Here is a 13,738-nt window from a genome sequence, read left to right as displayed (position 1 = left end):
CGGCCAGGGGACTAACACTATCACTGGACAAACAGCGATAATGACGGTCTCTGTAACTAGGCACAGACTCCAGCTCCAGCTGCCCGGCTTAGTTGCTCAATTCAGCCAAACAGATTTGTAACAGCACGGTCTGCACAAATAGCAACAAAACCTCGAGCGCAAGAAAAGACATGTACTATGTAATTCGCCGCCTTCAAAGACGACATTAGAGTTCAGGCTTGTGATGAGCAGGGACGTGTGAAACGTTTTATTAAAATGTTATTAACGTTCATGTAGATGTTAGTTTGAAGCCGCACACACACACACCCACAACATGACTGGGGCTGCGCTGCAGTTACACGAGTTCCCTGACATACCAAGGAGAGGAATGTCTCTCCGGCCTCGCCGACATGTGCAGTTTATTACGCTTTTAAGTCGATGTTCGCAGTTTTCGACTGAAAACGCGAGCCACGTGACGTGGGATCGCGGCCGCGCGGGACGGAAAAAATGCCCTCGAGACGGAACATTCGTGCAGGGGCCGCCAGCGCGTGCGGCCGCCTCCAGCGTTTTCACAGCACGAGCCCAGACGTGGCCAGAGCCACCCCACGGAGCCACGAGCATTAACTTTTACTGGCTGCCCCCCCCCCCCCTTCCCTATTTCATGCAAACTGTATGTTCCTGCGCTTTGCGAGCGAAATTTCTGGATCGATCCGCGCACAGACGTGATAAAAATAACTCCTTGCTCGACATCAGCAAAAAAAAAAAACAACAACAGAAAAACGGGGGAGAAAATAGCCTCGTTCTATTCCCGGGCCGTCTTGTGCGGTGGATGAGAGACGTGGTGGATAAGGCTGGTCATTTACAACAAACCGTTATTTACCCAGCTCTGACTTCTCTCCCCAAACCGTAAACACACATTATGTGTAAATATTGCCAGGAGGGGAGAAGTGGAAGATGGGTTTTGAACAGCCGGCGTGGGGAGGCTCCCTGAATTACAGAGCCGAGCCGAGCCGCGCCGCGGGCGGTCCTGAGCCGGCGTGCGGTGAGTCACTGGCCGGCGGCGGAGCGGTCAGGGCTCAGGGGCTCCGGCTACGGGGCTGGACGGGCGCTCGGAGGGTCAGAGAACGGGTATGGGGCAGCGCCGGGTTCCCCTGGACAGGATGTCTCTCGGATCACTCCGGTAGCGGGTCCTGTTGCCGAAATGGGTACCACTGGAATTCGTTTTGGATAAAAAGCATCAGCTAAAACAGGGTGATGCGGAAAAGACACTTTTATTTTCTTGTAAAATGGATTCTCTCAGTGGGCAAACCAACAACGGCGATGCATCTCTTTATAATCAGGACAGGCTGCCTGCCTGCTGCCCAGTCAGATGAATTTCAGCGTTAACTCCGGTAAATCGGTACATTCCTTATATACAGATAAAATATAAGATACAACTTCCTTGTTAACTTTGTATATTCAAGTACCTCTTCTTGCTCAAAACCTCTCACAATGCTTCTGTAAAGTTTACTGGCTCTTAAATGCATCCCTCACTGGGGTAGTGTAGTGGGTGAGCCTTTTTTGTGCTCGTGACTGGTGGGTTGCGGGTTCGAGTCCCTGCTGCTGTGCCCCGAGTCGGGTCGTTACCTCAGGGGCTCCAGTCTGCCCAGCTGTATGAGCTGGGAGCTGTATTGTTGGCGGGAGGTGATCTCTGCGATGGGTTCTGTAATGCTACAGACATGAGCTGTTGCTCCTGATGGACTGTACTTTTCTTTACATACCTCATAGAGCTTCCAGACAACAATTACATGACAGTTTCTTACCATGTTTTCATTATGATTTCACCTGTCAGCTCCAGAGGTGTTTGTAGTCAGTTATAGATGTAGCCTAAGTCCCTGTGCCCTGAAATCAAACAGCTCGATCAGCTGAATCAGAGGCTGCCATGTGTCTCAGAGCTGCAGCAGGGGGTGGTTCGCAGAGTGTGGCACTTAATGACCAGTCTGCCGGGAAGAGGACGATTGCAGTTTTCACAGGGATGATTGCATGTTTATAGTGAGGGCTGCGTTCGCTCATAATCACTGCACTCAGAGCTCACAAGCAGCGCCGGCACAGCGACTGGGAGACGGACCACAAGATTCCCACTGCCTGTCACTCCGGACCCAAGGCAGAGACGGGAAATCCAAACATCCTGTGTCCTTCCCAAATTAGCGGTTAGCTGTTCTGCGTTCACCTCCCCTCCCCGGTCTCGCCGGTGCAGACCCAGCTGTGTGGGAGTGTTCTGGCTCTACAGCCACACTGCCTGTTCCGGTAAGAGTCCGGTCTGCGGCGCAGGGGGACGGACTGTCAGGGAGGGACACAGCCCGGTGCAGTGCGCTGAGGCTCTCTGCACCTCTCTCACTCTCCGTCACCTCATCCCCGTCTCCGAGATCTGTCATGTCATGAACGTTTTTGGGCATGCGCCCTGAAGCCAGGAATATAAAAAGGACGAGGCGTAAATAACTTTGAAGTGACCCAAGGGTGCTTCTGAACGCCCTGTCAGTGCCTTTCTCCTGAAGAGGAAACACTGACGTTACAGGCTCCCACTGCCGCTCAGTGAACAAGCAACAGAAACACCAGGCAATTCTTTTGTCACCTTTAATTGACAAACAACAGAAAGATCAACAGAGTCATGTAGCTATGAAACTTAGAAAGACATGAATTCTCTGCTAAAGTTAAACACAACCACAACAGCACTGTTATATTGACGCCTAAAAAAAAGTTATTGTATACCAAACAAACAACAGGTTTCAGCTGGGAATCAAAGTCTTTTGCCACAAAGTGTATTAGCTTTATTCTGGATACTTGGTTTGCTTTTGTTTGTGAGTTTGCCTTTTGTTTAGAAGCAGCAGGTACCATCTGCCTTTCTCTCCTCCTGTATTCCCCCCATCCTGTGTCGGCCATCAGCTGCTCCTCCACGCCATCCCTGGGCTTGGGCACTCCCTGACCCTCTCACCTTGCTATTCCAACAGCCCAGCTTCTGAGCAAGGACCCCCGATCCTGAGCAAGGACCCCAGAAACCTGACCAAGGACCCCCGATCCTGAGGAAGGACCCCACAAACCTGGCCAAGGACCCCCAATCCTGAAGAAGGAACCCCAATCCTGAGCAAGGACCCCACAAGCTTGAGCAAGGACCCCACAAGCAGACCCCCAAGTCCTGAGGAATGACCCCACAAGCCTGCGCAAGGACCCCACATGCAGACCCCCCAGTCCTGAGGAAGGACCCCACAAGCCTGAGGTAGGACCTCATAAGCCTGGACATGAGCAAATGTCCTGGTGGTGGAGCCAGTTGTGCCCTTGTGGCATCACAATGTAGAGCCGCTCAGCTCCAGCCATCCACTTCCTCAACCCTCTTAATAGAGCAGGTGTAGCAATCCAGCCAGCACCCAGTTATTTAATTAAACCCGCTGTCTTTGGCAGCGTACACTGCCTTTACACTGAAAACTAAGCCATCAGATAATACTCTTTATCTGATATAATACCTTTCGTAATTTATCCCTCATGGCGATTTAAGCCCTGGTGGGAATGAGGCATCATTAGAGCTGTGCTGGTGGTGAGGATGGGCTGCTGTAAAAGAAAACACTAACACTTTTGTTATACTGCTATCCTCCATAACAACGGGCTTTAGATCCTATTACAGAAGCATTATTTGCTTATGTGTTTGGAACAGGGTGGCATGGTGGGGCAGTGATGAGCGCCGCAGCCTCACAGTGCTGGGATCCTGGGTTCCATTGAGGACCTGGGGTGATATCTGCAGGCCTATTGCAGTCCATGTCAGTGGGGATATCAGGGTGATATCAGTGGCCTGCTGCAGTACACAGCAACCTTAGGGATCTAAGCTAGTGATTCCTGCAGGACGAACCACAACAGGAGGGGGATCTGGCGAGAAAAGAACCTGAAGGGGAAAGCAGATGGTGCAAGCCACTTCCTTGCGCGTGTGTGCCTGTGTGTGCTGGTATGCCTCTGTTATGTGACTAGTGTTTTAGACCTTAAGCCCCCTGCTGGCCAGGAGTTGCAGTTCCAGTTCACTGGGCACTGTGTGTCTTATTTTGGGTTGGGGTGTCCATGTTGCTTGCTAAATCTGGGCCCGAGTTTGTCGGGGTCGTCCTTCTTTATGAGCGGCGCTCCAGGGCTGGGGTTCGTGACCACACCCAGGAAGAGGGGGGTGTGGGAGGTGTCATCCAGCAGGGCGAAGAAGAAGGGGCGGTTGAGTGAGAAGAAGAAGCTGGAGCGGGAGATGACGACCGAGGTCGCCGCCGCCGCCTCCGCCCCCTGCTCGTTCACCTCCATGGTGGACTTGTGCTGCACGCTGGACACAAGCAGTGGGCTGGGTCCGATCCCGGACAGGTTTGGACCTGAGAACAGCTCCCCCAGCCCTGAGAGAGGGGGAGGAGGGAGAGGGAGACGTATGTCAGGAGCATCCTGGTTGTGAGGAGAGCGACTGCACCCCAGGAGCAGGGTATAGGGGCTCTCCAGCCTTCCCCGAAAAGCCACGAGCGTGATTCCGCAGCTCCAAACTAGCAGCTCTGCAAGAAGCATCCAAAAAAAACCAGACACACTGAGACCTGTTTTCTGACCCAGTTGTAACATCTCCTGAGGGCCGAAAGAGGAGAACAGACCCAGAGTGCATTCCTGCAGGGCATGATGGGAGCTGACTAACGGCAGGCTTGGGCCCCACTGCTGAATGGCTGCACAGGAGATGGAGATGTGGCGGGCAGGACCAGGGATGGACCTGGGCCCGGGTGCGAACAGCAATGAGTCATGAGGTATTGTCTAGGGTCAATTTTGAGAAGTAATCCTGGACAAACTTGGTCTTGGGATACACCACAGGAAGAATGGCCCAATGATAAGAGGGTATGAGCCAGAAATAAGATTTTTTTTTGCACTTAAGACTACTTGTATCTTAGGTAACACTGTCATTATGTCAAGGTAAACAGTAAACACTTTCATGCAGTTTTTATGCACAGAGCTCCTGCGGCCTCTGTCGATGTTTTTAAACCTCTCCTTAAGACCTACTTGTGTTCAATGACCTTGAATTCCTAATCTCTTTCTTTTTTTAAAAAACCTTCACATTTATCCATTTTTTTGTTGCATTTTTGGTTGACTGTACTTTGTATGATGTATGTGAAGTGCCTTGGGAATGCTCTGGACTGAAAAGTGCTGTATGAGAATTAATGGGCTTGATTGATTGGTTTGGTGATTGACTGCTGGACTGATGGATTGATTGATGGATGGGTGGGTGGGTGGTTGACTGATTGGCTGACAGACCCAGTAGCTCTTACCCATGGCAGTGAAGACTTCCCTGAGGTCCTGGCTGTACTCCAGGTTGAGTTTGGGTAGCTTGACAGACATGGGGCGCTCACGAGAGAAGCGACTGTACAGCTCAGAGGCGTTGAAGTGGTCGGCAATGGCTGAGACGTTGAGCTGTCCCACTAACGGGACAAACGTCAGAAGACTCATATTTCCTTTGAACTGGAACCGAGCCACCTGGAGAGAGAGAGAGAGGGGAGGACAGAGGGAGGAGGGGGGAGTGGAGGAGAAGAGAGGGAGAGAAGTTGGCAGAAACCTACCCTGCATTAATCCTTTCACTGAGAAAACAACACTTTAAACTAAACTACAAGCACATTTAAAAACAAATCCCCAGATGATGTCTTTGCTCCAGCCTGGGAGCTGAGCTTTCTTGGCCTCATTCTTCAGGACTTCACCGCGCTCCTGCAGACAGACCTCAGCTGGAGAGGGAGCTCTGATCCTAGTGTGCGGCGCGTGCAGCAGAGCCACCGAGAACAGGGGAACGGGACCTGCAGAGAGCACCCCCTACCTGCGTGTTCAGCTCACCGAGGGTGTGCAATCTCAGTGGGTATTTGGGCCCAACCATCATGTCGACGGCCACGGCCGTGTTTCTGTCCAAGTAGAAGAGTTCAGTGGTGGTCATGCGAGGGTCAAACTGAGTGCGCCACACACCTGCAACACAGGGCGCTTTTCAGAGTGACCACTGGGGGGCGTCCTATCCATCCCACAAGGGTGTGGTCAGCTGAGAATTGATGACATAAAAGATCCTGCAGTGGGAGAGACTGAGGCTCCATTAATGTGCTACACTGGTCTCTGCCAGTTAAAAATATACACTTATGTATTTGGATGAGGGTGGCATGGTGATGCAGTGATGCCTCACAGTGCAGGGGTCCTGGGCTCAATTCAGGTGATATCTGTGTGGAGTTTTTACCTCTCCTTGTTTTTGCATGGGTTTCCTTCCACTATCCAGAGACACAGAGGTAGGTCAATTAGCTTCTGGATAAACCGGCTCTGGTGTGTGTGTGTGTGTGTGTGTGCAGGGACAAGAGCAGGGATGAGGGCAAGGATGAGAGTAGGGATGAGAGTAGGAATGAGGGCAGGGATGAGGGCAGGGATGAGAACAGAGGAGGGATGAGGGTAGGGACGAGAGTAGGAGGAGAGCAGGGATGAGGACACGGATGAAGGCAGAGACGAGGGCAGGGACGAGAGTAGGGATGAGGGCAGAGGAGGGATGAGGGCAGGGACAAGAGTAGGAAGGAGAGCAGAGGAGGGATGAGGACAGGGATGAGGGCAGAGGAGGGATGAGGGCAGGGACGAGAGTAGGAAGGAGGGAAAGGATGGGAACAGGCACGAGTCAGAGAAACAGGAAACACACACACATGTGGACAGCACAGTGACAGCTCAGCAGTGGTCATCGTCTTGATTCGGACTCAAGCTTGCCTTTGTAGTGGAGCGCGTTGATCAGCATCAGCACCACGTTGCTCGGCAGAGTGGACAGGAAGTTCTTCACGCGACCTTTGGTGACCTCCTCGACCCAGCGGTTGACGTCCTCCGCGTCCTTCAGGGGTGCTGGCTCAGACCCGTACATATTCCAAGAGTCCTCTATGAACTTCCTGTTCACCTTGAACCCTGGGGGCAAGCCGGCAGAGAACGCTGAAGCCGTCTGCAGTGCTTTCTGTGGCACCATCGCAGTGTGGATTTCAATCCCTTTACAGTGGGGGGTGTCCTGCCCCCTGCTCTGTCAGACCCCCTTGGCAAACCCCCCAAAGCGCCCCCCCGAGTCAAACAACGTCTTCGATCTGTCTCACCTGGACTCAAGTAGGTCCGCGTGGCAACAGCTAGGGCACTCTGGCTCAGGTGCTGGAGGAGGCTCTTCATCTGGCTGTGATAGCAGGCCACCTTGTCCACGTGCAGAGAGTGCAGCAGCAAGGCCTCCGTCTCGTTCGCAGCCCCTGCGGAGGCAGAGACCAGCCGCGTCAGCAGAGCTGCGGAGCTCGGGAACCTGACTGGCCTCCTCGGAGGAAGTCAGTACTGCTGGGCAGTGGAACCTGGGGGACATATGAGCAGCTCGCTCAGGACCTCATTTCCACGGACAGAGACAGAGCGAGGAACTTGTACAAATCTGCCTCTGGCCCGGGGTCATTACTCCCGACCTGGCTTGAGACTCCTCCTGATGTCCGGGACTCCTCAGGAACAGCTGAAAGGTGGGATAACGTCATCAAGTGGAAGGGTCACTCCTAAACTCCCATTTGTGACAATAACATGGCTGGACTTGGACTACAAAACCCTCTGCATCACTGTTGCAGTTTGGGGAACTGGGGGAAATACACAATGTGTGTGTCTCCTTCAGTGTTCTCTGGAAATGGCCATTACCGTTTCAATTTAACTCATCTCAAACCTTCACTGGACTGCCCTGTGAATCTTTGCCCCCCTACACACGCACATTGACACAGCCCTCCAGACTGCACCCCCTCCACTGAGCACCAGTGATGTCAGCACTCTGCTGCGACTCTCATTGTCAAAGGGAGCGAGTCCCCCATCTTCCTACTCACAACAAAGGGGTTTGGAATAAGCCAGCCAATGGTGCAAAGCCCTGTATATCACTCCAGTATATCGCCCTCTGATTTGCACTTAGCAGACAACTACAAAATGGTCTCCAGGAAAGTACAACAGGAACCAATCTCAACGAAAGTGCGAATTCTGAAATCACTGCAGGGGAAGGTAGCCAGGAGGAAGAAGAGGGGAACTCCGTGTGAGCCCCAGACATGTCTTCCTCACCCAGGGCCAGCTGGGACAGCGCCAGAGCCACGCTCAGGGGGGACACGACGATGTTGGGCTCCTTCGATCTGGACAGGAGCTGCTGGAGGAGCTCCAGGCCGAACTTGGTCACGGCCACCCCCAGCGCCTTCTGGGCCTCTCTGCGCGGCACGCCACTCCTGCACTCCTGCTCTGGACTTTCCTCCTCAGACGAGCTCCCCTCGGGAGCGCTGGGGGACATGGCCAGGGAGGGGTCAGGAGTCGGGCTGCTGGTGGTGGTGGTGGGCGTGTAGAAGTACTCTGGGGGATCGTGAGTGGGTGCTGGGCTGTGCGGCGGGGTGGTGGGAGGGAGGGGTACTGTTGTGGTCTCCAGATCCTGAGGGAGAGGAAGAGAGGCAGAGACACACGGACGAGGAGAATCAGAGGACGCAGGAGAGAGCGAGAGGGATAAGCAGAGGGCGGGAGACAGCCCGATGGGCGATCCTCACTATGTTGTCACCGATGGTGGATTGCAGAAGGATGTGCTGGAGATCCTGCAGGCCAGTGTCTCCATCCTCCGGGGGAATGGTGTCATCGTCCTGATGCAGAGAGCAGGGATCAATGCACTTATTACTCATAAGCACACATGTGCGTGGGTATATGTTTGAGCAACTGAGTGAGTGACTGTGAGTGATTGTGTGAGTCTGTATGTTGGTGTGCAAGTGTGTGTGTGATTGTGAGTATGTATGAGTGTGTGTGTGATTGTGTGTATGTGTGTGTACGTGTGTGTGTGATTGTGAGTGCATGTAAGTGTGTGATTGTGTTTATGTGTGTGAAAGTGCGTGTGTGAGTGTATATGTGATTGTCTAAGTGTGTGTGTGTGAGTGTGAGTCTAACTGTGAGTGATTGTGCGAGTGTGAGTGTGTGTGTGAGTCTGTGCGTATGTGTGATTGTGAGTGTGAGTGAGTCTGTGTGATTGTGAGTGTGTGTGAGTCTGTGCGTATGTGTGATTGTGAGCGTGTGCGAGTGTGAGTCTGTGTGATTGTGAGTGTGTGCGAGTGTGAGTGAGTCTGTGTGATTGTGAGCGTGTGCGAGTGTGAGTGAGTCTGTGTGATTGTGAGTGTTTGCGAGTGTGAGTGAGTCTGTGTGATTGTGAGCATGTGGGCAGCAGGCAGTAGCCTCACCATCAGTGCTTGTCCAGACAGACAGAGGAGGAGCAGCACGGGGAGACGGAGATCCATGTCCCTTCAGTTTGCCTGGAAGACAGTAATCCGTCAGTCCCTGCTGCCCGGGGACAGGGTCAGCCCGGCTTGTTTCCTCTTACTAATCACCATCTCCATTCCAGTGGCCAGGAGATTAGTGCCCTCAAAGCTCAGGCGAAATGAAGCTGGGAAACGAGGGGCCCTTGTACAGTGACAATCTTTCTGCAAAGACCTTAGGAGACCTTCATCTGGGCCAATATTGACAAAGCAAAACTTTTGCTTACAGACGACTGCAGATGATTGAACTAAAGCCTGGTGCTCAGATCCTCCTGTGATTATAATTCAAATCCTTTTAGACAACAGATGCTTATACATGCTGTAGTACTTTTCCACAAATCGGTCAACCTAACAATCTGAGGAATGAGCCCAGAGCATTGCTCTTTGACACTCTGGCCCGACTGAAGCTGAGCTGGTATGATGGATTACCTGAGCTCACCAGTGCAAGCCCAGTGAACCTGCACTGGGAAGAAAGGCTAGCCTGCATTTAGTGCAATCATATATGCATATATAAGCGCATATCAAGCGCTTTCAGAAGGCACCTTTAAAGGCACTATGTAAAATAAAGTTTATTATTATATTAAAAGTATCATTTCACACATTCTAGAAAATAAAGCGTAACATATTCATTGCAGGACAATATTCCCCTTCTTGTAAATAAAGAGAATTGAGCTTTACGTCACGCTGATGTATACCCAAGACTTTGATCATCACAGCGTCCTTTCACTGCGCCAGGGAAGACTATGTGTCACCCCATGTCTGTCAAGAACCTGTCCCAGAGCAGGAGCCACACTCATCCTTCAGCTGGACACACAGGGTGAAAGAAACCGTCACCACTCGAATGTGGGGGTGTCTGGGGGTTCCCTTGAGGACAGGGTTCAGGGGAGCCCAGAGGGAGATCATTACACCAAAGCCTGATTGTAACAGGTATCTTAAGCACTAACGTCCCTTGAAGAATTGGGTCATTTTCCCTTTAACCAGTACCCTGCCTTTAATACGATCCACAGCTTTGTGCAACATCCTCAAAGTCAAGGTTCTCTGAAGGCGGGGGTCTCCAACCCCAGTCCCGGAGAGCCCCAATCCAATATGTTTGATACTATAGGTCACCCTACATCATGCATGTCTAAGGATTAGGATTACTTATACAGTACATCAGTAATTCATTAAGCAGCCCTTTTGTTCATGGAAGGGATCAAGTGTTTTGTCCACACGGTATGTCAGTTCTTTTAAGTGAATCCCCTGTCCTCAATCATTGGCATGTTTTCCAAGCCTGTATTAACTGGTCATTGACGGTATCCTGGATCATCTGGACTGGACTCCCAGCTCAGGTCAAGACATATTGAGCCCTGAAGATCAGCTGACTGATCCTCTGTTGCAACCAGACGAATGTTAATGTGCTGTGGAGCAGGGCAGGAGACAGGGACTGGGGGGAGAACTTGCACCTGAAAGGCAGATGCTCCGTGCAGAGTCACTGACGTGAACAGCACGCTCAGCTCACCCAGAGCCTCACCCCAGTCAGCCAGGTCCACAGCTCCTCTGGTCCCCATGAAGGCAGGGGAAGCCAAGACACCCTCCCTCCCACACACACACCTCTGTGCAAAACAGGAACAAAGTGCAGCACTACACAAATTCTCCAGAGAAGTAAAAGGACAGAACCCATGCTAAAACGTCTGTGACATCTATTGCACCTTCAGTGCAATAGGTTGCACCTTACGGAAAGAGTGGCAGGAGTGTGGAACAAGCTACCTGGGCGTCTTCCAAGAAATGGATGGATAAAATCCTCAGATCAACTACTAACCACCATACGAACCGGAAGGACCTCATCCCATTTTGAACTGTTCTCATACTCTGATGTTTCCTCCTTATTGAGCATAAATGGGATTATTGAGCAAGTTGGGGTGATACCTGTTGTATCAGGTAGGGCAAATACAGCCTTAGTGGTAAAAAACACATCATAATGCAGCACCTAAGATGAAGCCAACGCACCAGACGATAAGCAAAAACTGGATCAAAATCATCGTCTTTAGTTGTTTCGGAAGGGGGCTTGGTGGTCCAGCTGGGGTTCGAACCAGGAGCCCGCGGGTGCAAGTCCCTGGCCTTCACCGCCCACTCTGCACCCTCCAGCCGCCCACGCGGTGCACAGGGCTCCGAACGCGGTGTTTGTTTTGCCGCGGGGAGGGGCACTGCCCACGAAACCCCTCCACTGCAAACACGGAGCCCCGGCCCCTCGGCCCACAGGAGAAAACAAGACCAAGCTGGAAGGGACAGAATCACAGCGAGCCTGGCAGAACGGAGCCCTGTTCAGCTCTAAAACCACAGGAAAGCAACTTAGTGCAGAAATTAGCCAAAAAAAACCCACAAGCCCAGGATCATTATCATCTTACCTTTGGATTTCTTCAGTTCTCAATGCAGCTGTGTATTCTCTCTCTCGCTCGCAGTCCCACCTTTATGCCCAGTCCCTGCTGACGACAGAATTCCTGAGTGGTCAGCTTGTCCAGATCCACCAGTGTGAAAGAGCCAAACAGTCCACTCCCGAAATTCCTCGCCCTGCCTCCGCACAGCTCAGGTCAAGACGTATTGAACCCTGAAGATGACAGCTGACTGATTCATGATAATGTTCTGTGTCACCCATCAATACTCCCCAGGGTACTTCCAATAGGTGTCACACGAAGTGGTGGTAGCCCAATATGGCCTTGTCTACCCTTACTCGGTCCCCAGCGATGCACAGCTAAACCGAACAATGCCTGCCCCTGCAGTGATGGTGTGGAGACTGTGTGAGTCGAGCCCCACCCTCTTGGGTGAAATATATGGAAGAGCAGTGCTGCTGATTCAGAGCTCCGGGAAGAAAGTTAGACAGTGGGGGCATAACTGCTGAGCTGCAGATCGCACTGCTTTGATAAATAGGGTGTACAGCGGTAGACAGCACCTCACAGTTCTGCAAATTCCAAAGCACATAACACAAAGAACCAACGCCGGCACCTATTTACAGGAGCGTGTTGACATTTTCGACCTGCTTTTAATTTCAAGGTGCGTTCTTTGTATGGTGCTCAGTACAGACTGTACCGCACCGCACACTGATGCAAAGGAACATTTTTTTTTTATTTTAAGGAGTTGCTGGGACACTCTGACCTGTGCCCGATCAATTCGATCCGTGCTGCATCGTCATGTCTTGGTATCGTACCCATGTCAGCTCTCCCCTCCTGTGTTCACTTGAATTTTCAGAAAGCTGCGCGTTACCTGTTTCACAGGACAGTTCCTGGATTGAGTGCTGTTTCTTTTACAATTTAGGTAGGAACAGCTGGAATCGGGCTGCCTTGAACATAATTTTCTGTTAAATGTAACAGAAACCGAGTCCAGACCAAAGGCCGATACCTGCACGTACTTGTCGTACGGGTAGGGTAACGTTTGTTAGTTCTAGTCTTGCAACATCAGCAGCTTCCAGCAGACAATGTTGAGACAAGGAGGTTAAGGATCAATACTCGGCCTTAGTTATTCTGCTAATTTTACACAGGCACGAAACCACATTCCTAGATGTGGGCCAGAAAGGCTTGAGAAAAAGTCTCAATTCGAACACGCCGCTGGAAAGCAGTTATCCTAATAATGCAATTACGAACTCTGGAACGAGAGTAAAGAACCGGGTCTGACGCACGTAAACCTTTTGCTTCTGTCTTCTCAATTTCTCAAGCTCCAGCTACACACACACACACAATCACACGAACTCCTTCTAGGGTTACAATGCCACAAAACCACCAGTTCCAGTGCACGGCTCTGTGCTTGCCTTTCAGTACGTTCTACAAGAAAGCTTCTGCTCATCTAATGAACGGGAAACGCTTCTCGAGGAAAGAAGTCAGAGAGCTGAGGTTACCTTGCTTTGCTGTGGAGAGGTCCGCCTGCCCAGTCGAAAACTGACCGAAAGAAAAGGACCAGATTCACTTTCTCTGCAGTGGCAGTCTCTCCGCCTTTGTTAATATGCAACTCCCATTGATCCGGGCCTGTAAGTCATTGGTTTTGGGCAATAGTAAATATTGAGACAGGATTCAGCATCAAACATTAACTCGGATCCTGAGCAATGCGAGATAGAATAATGGAACAGCTCTGGTTGCTAAGAAGGCTATTCATACCAACATTAATTAAAGTGTTCATCTCGGTGATGCTTTTATCCAAAACTGTCTTAGATGGGTCCCCGTCTGTATAGCTGGATGTTACTGTAGCAGGCCGAGTGAAGCACTTAGCTCCAGGGTTCAGTAACAGGACCTACCTGGGATTTAAAACCCAGTTTTCCCAGTTATGTGGCCAGACTACTGACCATTCCGCCATCAGTCAGCAACTGGTCACTTACAATCTGAAGCCCACTGAGCCCCGATTCCACACAAAAGAATGAGACCCTTCCCCAAAGTCAACCCCTCTTGGCGATGGGTGTTCAAAACAGAGGCAAACCAAACCAGTTGCTTAAAACGTGT

At 51.4% G+C, this 13,738-nt stretch overlaps 1 protein-coding gene across 2 annotated transcripts; it reads right to left on the bottom strand.

The window, feature by feature from the left end:
• Positions 1-2,578: 2,578 nt before the first annotated feature.
• LOC148814395 (alpha-2-antiplasmin-like) lies at positions 2,579-13,207 on the bottom strand. Of its 2 annotated transcripts, none has more exons than XM_088906844.1 (10): positions 13,144-13,207; positions 11,663-11,740; positions 9,204-9,275; positions 8,529-8,618; positions 8,062-8,416; positions 7,092-7,235; positions 6,724-6,912; positions 5,813-5,955; positions 5,277-5,481; positions 2,579-4,370 (listed from the first exon to the last, which is right to left on the bottom strand). In XM_088906844.1, exons 3-10 carry the CDS (start codon positions 9,258-9,260, stop codon positions 4,039-4,041), a joined length of 1,515 nt encoding a protein of 504 aa, XP_088762970.1. In that variant the 5' UTR covers positions 9,261-9,275; positions 11,663-11,740; positions 13,144-13,207; the 3' UTR covers positions 2,579-4,038. The 2 variants fall into 2 exon arrangements, with proteins under 2 accessions (XP_088762970.1, XP_088762971.1); XM_088906845.1 differs by having other exon boundaries at positions 11,663-11,737; positions 13,144-13,184.
• Between the last annotated feature and the right edge of the window lie 531 nt (positions 13,208-13,738).

This window comes from Atractosteus spatula, chromosome 27 (genome assembly GCF_055471065.1).
Source record: "Atractosteus spatula isolate fAtrSpa1 chromosome 27, fAtrSpa1.hap1, whole genome shotgun sequence".
Taxonomy (NCBI): Eukaryota; Metazoa; Chordata; class Actinopteri; order Semionotiformes; family Lepisosteidae; genus Atractosteus; species Atractosteus spatula.
This window is presented reverse-complemented; position numbering and strand designations above follow the sequence as displayed.

What these genes read in the sequence shown, in the direction of transcription:
- LOC148814395 (XM_088906844.1), bottom strand. Translation starts at nt 9,260, where the DNA reads ATGGATCTCCGTCTCCCCGTGCTGCTCCTCCTCTGTCTGTCTGGACAA. An exon ending in GCTGTCCCAGCTGGCCCTGG is followed by an intron (nt 7,236 to 8,061) that starts GTGAGGAAGACA and finishes CTGCCTCCGCAG; the next exon opens with GGGCTGCGAACGAGACGGAG. An exon ending in TCGGTGAGCTGAACACGCAG is followed by an intron (nt 5,482 to 5,812) that starts GTAGGGGGTGCT and finishes CTCTCTCTCCAG; the next exon opens with GTGGCTCGGTTCCAGTTCAA.